This window comes from Condylura cristata, unplaced genomic scaffold (genome assembly GCF_000260355.1).
Source record: "Condylura cristata isolate star-nosed mole 26May11 unplaced genomic scaffold, ConCri1.0 scaffold00038, whole genome shotgun sequence".
In the NCBI taxonomy this organism is placed as follows: domain Eukaryota; kingdom Metazoa; phylum Chordata; class Mammalia; order Eulipotyphla; family Talpidae; genus Condylura; species Condylura cristata.
The window spans coordinates 9301437-9307636 of NW_004567139.1; the positions used below are offsets into that span (position 1 = coordinate 9301437).

Sequence of the window (6200 nt, forward strand, 5' to 3'; positions counted from 1 at the left end):
GGTCCCCGGGCTGGAGCCCCGTCCTGGCCAGAGCGTCCGCGGGGCGCCGTCCGCCCCAGGGCCGGGGTTGCTGGCCTGGGGCCCCCTCCGCTCATAAAGTCTGTGCGCGTGGGGTGGGGGGCGGTGGGGGTCCGCGGGGCGCCCGCGGGACAGGCTGACCCCGGTCCGCACAGCTGGCAGCCCATCATGAAGTTCATCAACGACCAGTACGAGAAGTACCTGCAGGAGGAGGTCAACATCAACCGCAAGAAGCGCATCCCCGACACGCGCGTGCACTGCTGCCTCTACTTCATCCCGGCCACCGGCCACTCGTACGTGCGCCCGGCCCCGCCCCCGGCCCGCCCCGGCCCCGCCCCCGGCCCACCCAGGCCCCGGCCCGGCCATTCCTACTTGCGCACTGGCCCCTGCCGCCGGCCACTCATATGTGGGCGCTCCCCGCTCCCGCCCCTGACCATTCATATGTGGGCGCCCCGGCCCCTGCCCCTGGCCACTCGTACGTGGGAACCCCGTCCCCGGCCATTCGTACGTGCGCCCCGGCCCGCGCGCCCCCAGTCCCCCACCCCCACCAGCCACTTGTACGTGGGCTCCCATGTCCCCGGCAGGCCACTTGTACTGGGCGCCTGCGCCCCCGGCTCCAGCCGGCCCTGCCCCCGCCCCTCCCTGGTGCGGGAGCCCCGCAGTGTTCAGCACCAGCAGCCTGGTTTGGGGTGGCCTGGTTTTGGGGTGCGCCTGGCTTCTCTCCCAGCCTCCCGGCCCCTGTGCCAAATCCAGCCCCTGTTGGGGTGTCCCGAGCGGGGAGCCCGGCCCCACTGGCCCTGCGACAGGCAGGAGCCCGCCGAGGCGGCCAGCCTCCACGGCGTCTCGGGAAAACCCAAGTGGGGTCCGAGCCTGCCCTGGGGTGGGAGCCCAGTCGCGGGAGGCCTGGGCGCTGCAGCGGGGGTCTGCTGGGCGACAGCCCTGCGGGCCTGACCAGGCGCATCGCTCTCCGGGGGCAGGGGTCGGCTGAGGCCCACCACGCCAGTCCAGGGCCCGTGCGCCCTTCTGCCCCGCCCCTGCTGCGCTGGCCCCTCCCCCTCCTGGGGTCAGACTTCTGCCTGAACCCACCTTTCCCTGCCTGCGGCCGACCCTTACGTCCTGCTGCCGGTGGGGGCGCACAGCTGAGCCGCGGAGGCCCTGCCCCGCCCACGCCCACCCTTGTCCTTCCCACACAGCCTCAGGCCCCTGGACATCGAGTTCATGAAGCGCCTGAGCAAAGTGGTCAACATCGTCCCGGTCATCGCTAAGGCCGACACGCTGACCCTGGAGGAGAGGGTCTACTTCAAGCAGCGGGTAGGGCCCCCCTCGGGCCGGGCCGGCCAGGTCCCCTCAATATGAGCAGCGCCAGGGGTGCTGTGGCTGGGGTCCTCTGCTGTGTCCAGACGCGCCACACAAGGTGCCCGGAGCCAGCCGAACCTCCCTCAGTCAGTGGTCTGAGCTGAGCCCTGACTGGCTGGTGGTGCAGGCCAGGGGAGCCCCAGGGAGGGCGCCCCCCGGTGGTGGGTGTGTCTGCCAGAGCGGCTCCGGCCTGGCTGTCACCCCAGCTGGGCACTGGGCGTCCTGCTGGGGTGGGGGACGCTGGCGGCCCCAGGGAGCCCCAGGGGCCCGGTGAGGAGCTGGCGTGGAGACAGGCACGGACGGCGGGGGTCTCCCGCTGTCCCCGCCACAGCTGCCCCTGCCCACGAGGCAGCGGCCTGGAGAGCCGGGTCCCCGGCCCACCCGGACCCAGCCCACTGCCCGGTGCGGACGTCTTGGGGGCCAACACCCAGGCCAGGCCTCACCGTGGTGCCCACGGCCCCCTCTGGCCCCCAGATCACCGCGGACCTGCTGTCCAACGGCATCGACGTGTACCCCCAGAAGGAGTTTGACGAGGACTCCGAGGACCGGATGGTGAACGAGAAGTTCCGAGTGCGTGGGCCACCCTGTGGGATGGGCGGGGCCTCCCTGGGGCAGGGCCTGGGGAGCAGTGGGGTGGACGGAGGCCCTGGGCTTGGGGGGCCCGAGGCGGCTCCTGCCGGCCGAGACCAATGCCCCCCCGCCCCCAGGAGATGATCCCGTTCGCCGTGGTGGGCAGTGACCACGAGTACCAAGTGAACGGGAAGAGGATCCTCGGGAGGAAAACCAAATGGGGCACCATTGAAGGTAACGGGGTGCTGTCCAGACCCTCAGCATGGCACCCCTCCTGCCGGGCTGCACCCCGGTCGCAGGGGTCCCATGGTGTTCCCACTTGGGGAACTGGGGATCCAGTCCAGGCCTCAGTCCTCTGCAGTCAGTGTCCCCCTGCAGTCCTCCGCCCTCCCCCGAGGGAGGAGCTGCCCGCACTGCAGCCAGGCGTGTGACCCCCGCCCAGCCGCAATGGCCAGACTGGGTGCCCTCGTGGCCAGGCTGAATCACACCCCCCGCCTTCCAGCGGCCAGGCTGTGTGAACCCCTCACCCCCCTCACAGGCAGGCCATGTGATCCCCCACTGCTGCCAAGCCCACCCCGCCCCCCACGGGCAGGCCGCGTGACCCCCCCGCCACTGCCCGGCCATGTGACCATGTGTCGCCACTCTAGGTCTAGGGAAAGAGCAAGGCTGAGCTCTCAGACCCAGTGTCATCCCCCACACCCCTGGAGGGGTCCCAGGCGCCCCCACTTAGTGCACCGGGCTCTCCAGGAGGCCAGTTCAGCGCCAGGGGCAGCAGTTCCTCTGGGCAGCATGGGCCGGCCCCTCCCTCGCCGGGGTGACAGCACTGCCCTCTCGGAGGCCCCCCTCTCTGTGTCCAAGTCTTCCAAGGATGCTGATCTTTGGCTCAGGGCACCCTAAATCCAGAGTGACCCCGGCCCTTAAGGACCCCTCAGACGTCTCCTAGGAGGCTCTGCCCCACCTGCCGAGCTGGAGTCGCCCTGCAGGGGTGGGAAGGGCGGACGGGACCCTCCGGGGTCACCCCGGGGAGGTTACCTGGGCGGCCTGCCTGCCGGTCCTTCTGCTGGAGGGGGGCCCCGACCCCTCAGTCACTTGGCTGAGGGTCCAGAGGAGCAGCAGCTGCCCCCCAGGCCCCGGGGGCCTCCATTCCCTCCTCCAGCAGTGGGGCCTGTGAGCCTGCCTAGGGGCCTTTGGGGGTCTGGGGCCCTGGTTGCCCCTGCTGGAGGGTGCAGGGAGGAAACTGCCCGGGCCCACCCTGGCCCCGGACCCACCAAGCCTGGAGGGGTGGCAGCCCTTGGGGGCGGGGCGTGTGGATCCCTGTCTCCCTTGCTCCCCTCCGCCAGAGGGGTCCTGGGGGCGGTTCGCGCCCCTGCCAGGCAGTGCCCATCTTAAGGAACTTTCTGTGAAGGCCCAGGAGAGTTTGGGGCGGGGCGTCGGCGGCACCTTTGCGCCTCTGCTGCCCCCTGGTGGCCCACGCCGCCGCCAGCCGCTCCCGAGGACACGCTGGGGCCCTGCGGATGGGGGGCGCCCCGGCGGAGGGGGCTCCCACCTCCCAAGCTGCGTGAGGCCGGACCTCGAGGGCCCACAGCCTTCCCTCCAAAGGGCTGTGCCTTGGGTGGCTCCGGGCAGGGGCCCCGGGGTGTGTGACCCCGGGGGAGATCCCCCAGGTTCTCTTGCACCCGGCCCCAGCAGCACCAGCACCCACCTTCTCGCTGAGCTCTCCCCCGTCCTGCTGGGCCCGTGTCCTCTGCCTGCTGGGCGCCCTGAAGCCTTCCGGAGAGCGGGCCTGGGCTCACCTGTGGGCTGTGGTCCCGCTCCCCGGCTCACCGGCCTGGGCGCCTGGCAGCGCCCTGCACCCCAGCCCCGCGGGGAGTGGGGGTGAGGGTGGCGGAGGGCCTGCGGGTGACCTCCGGCCTCTCCTCTCGCAGTTGAAAACACCACACACTGTGAGTTCGCTTACCTGCGGGACCTACTCATCAGGTGAGAGTCGGCCCTGCCGCGGGTGCGGGGCGCTGCTGGCGGGCGGGGGAGCCTGTGCCCGTCTCCTGGCGGCAGCAGGAAGGGCACCCGGGCGGAGGATGGTGCCCGCTCGTGGGCCTGCCCCTCCCCCACGGCCTCACAGGCCCGGTGGGGGCTGGGCTGCCAGGTGACAGTGGAGAAGGGGGCGCCTGGCGGGGGCAGGCGGCTGCTGGGGACAGTCCGGGAGGGGACCGGCCTGGCCGGCTTGGGGCCCTCCAGTCGGGGAGCTGCCCTACGCGCCAGAGCCAGGCTCGGGAAGGACACCCCGTTTTCATCTCTGGCACGCCAGAGTCCGGGCCCAGCAGGCTGACAGGGCGTGGTTACCCACTGCCCCCTGGCCTGCCCGTAGGGAGGGGGCGGGGGTGTCTGGGTGTGAGTGCGTCCGGAGACGGCCCCTGCCCAGTCCCGGGCAGCCTGGTGGCCGAAGGAGGGCGGGGCCTGCGTTTGCCCCGCTGACCCCTCGGGCCCCCAGGACGCACATGCAGAACATCAAGGACATCACCAGCAGCATCCACTTCGAGGCCTACCGCGTGAAGCGCCTGCACCAGAGCAGCGGCACCGTGTCCAACGGGCTGGGGGAGCCGGAGCCCGAGGCCCAGGGCATGTAGCGCCCGCCCCCGCCCCCGCCGCCCGGCCGGCCGGCCGCCCCTCGCCCCACCACTCCATGTAGTTCCCCCACTGTCAGCGCCCCTCGACGCTGCCAGGTAACCTTGATGCCCCCCGCCTTCCTGTTGGCCCCTGCCCCGGGCCAGGGCTGGCGGCCCCCGTGGCGGCCACCGCTGGAGCTGCCCCTGCGCCCAGGCTCTCGGCCCCACCCCGCCCCGAGGGGCAGCTCCTTCCTCCAGACTCCAGTTGCCAGTTGCTTAGACTCGGAGAATCCTGGGTGGGGACCCGCTGCGAGCCCCGCCTGGAGCAGAAAGTGCCTTTATCTCGCGTCCACGCAGCCAGCCAGCCGCAGACTGTCCCTCACTGTCCCCTGGCTCGGAAGATCATGGCAGGTCGGAGAGGGCGGTGTCCCCCCCCATCGCCCCCCGCCCTCGCCAGGACTCAGTTGAGAGCTGCAAGGCAGCAAGGAGACGCCCCACCCCACCAAGCCCTGCCCTTTGGGGGAAGGCTAAGCAGGGGAGTGGGGGGGCGCCCCGGGTGGGGGGTTCTGGTGGATGGGGCGGGACCGGGGTGGTCAGAGGGTCTGGGTGTCCACCCCACCCTGCGTGACTGCACGTGGGTGTAGCTAGACGTCTGCGTGGGCCCAGATGCCCGGCCGTGCCCGGGAGGTGGACACCAGGCGGGCCGGACTGGGCCCCTGGCCCCTGAGCCTGTCAGGCTGACTGCCAGGGATGGAGGGGTCTGGCGTACAGGGCAGAGCTGGGGTGTCTCCAGCGCCTCCACCCTCAGTCTTCTCCAGAGGAAAAGCCAGGAGCACCCACGCCCTGCCTGGGGGAGGTGGGAACCCCACTTTTGCCCCCAGGACCAGAGACAGATGAGGTGGGGTTGGTCCGCAGCCCCCAGGGTCGGGCCGCAGCCCCGGGAGGGGTGCAGGCGGCTTGGGCCGCGCGTGCGTGTGCATGGACGTCACCGCCTTGCGTGTCGCCCCGAGAGGAAGGACCCACCTCACCCACAGTTTACTTGCCGAATTGCCACGATTTGCCAAAACCGAGATCCAAAGGCTGGCCATCGCACCCCGCGGGTGCGCCCGGGCAGCGGCCTCCGGCAGACGGCTTCGCTTTCCTTCCTTGTAGCAGATCTCGAGAATTGGTGTCCTGGGGTCTGTTCCACAGTGGCCTTGCGCTCGCGCCTCCTGAGAACCGCGGCTCTTTTTGTATAAATAACAAAGTGTTCAAAGTGTATTTCCTGAAATAAATGTTCGTAAGCAGCCGGGGCTCGCGGGTCTCTCCTTTTTGGCCCTGGGTGGGGGGCAGTGTGCGGGGCGGGGCAGTGGGTTCGCGTGGGGGGCAGCTGCTTCTCCAGAAGCGAGATTTCCTACCACCCCAGTCGATGAGACTGACCCGGAGACTGACCGTATTTGACGGATCTTTGATTCCCAGCTGCACTGACTGCAGGAGAACTTGCCTCAAGGAGCTGCAACTCCAGCTGCTCTCTGCAGGCCACAGAGACTGGGGAGCGAGCAGGTGTGGGGGAGCCCTGGCACCGCAGGGATGCCCTGGGCCCCAGAATAGTCACAGCAGCTGAGACAACAGAGGTGTATTCTCCCGGTCTGCAGGGACCCACGCCCCACCCTC

General features: G+C 70.6%; 1 protein-coding gene across 4 annotated transcripts in view; it reads left to right on the forward strand.

The window, feature by feature from the left end:
- The window catches only part of LOC101619801 (septin-9), a 35454-nt gene extending 29615 nt beyond the window's left edge, over positions 1-5839 (forward strand). For all 4 annotated transcript variants that reach the window (XM_012733127.1, XM_012733129.1, XM_012733128.1 and 1 more), the window contains exons 5-10: positions 174-311; positions 1212-1329; positions 1849-1944; positions 2082-2178; positions 3870-3921; positions 4433-5839. In XM_012733127.1, coding sequence (XP_012588581.1) covers positions 174-311; positions 1212-1329; positions 1849-1944; positions 2082-2178; positions 3870-3921; positions 4433-4568 — 637 coding nt within the window. In that variant the 3' untranslated portion in view covers positions 4569-5839. The remainder of the gene's footprint in view (positions 1-173; positions 312-1211; positions 1330-1848; positions 1945-2081; positions 2179-3869; positions 3922-4432) is intronic.
- Positions 5840-6200: the final 361 nt, after the last annotated feature.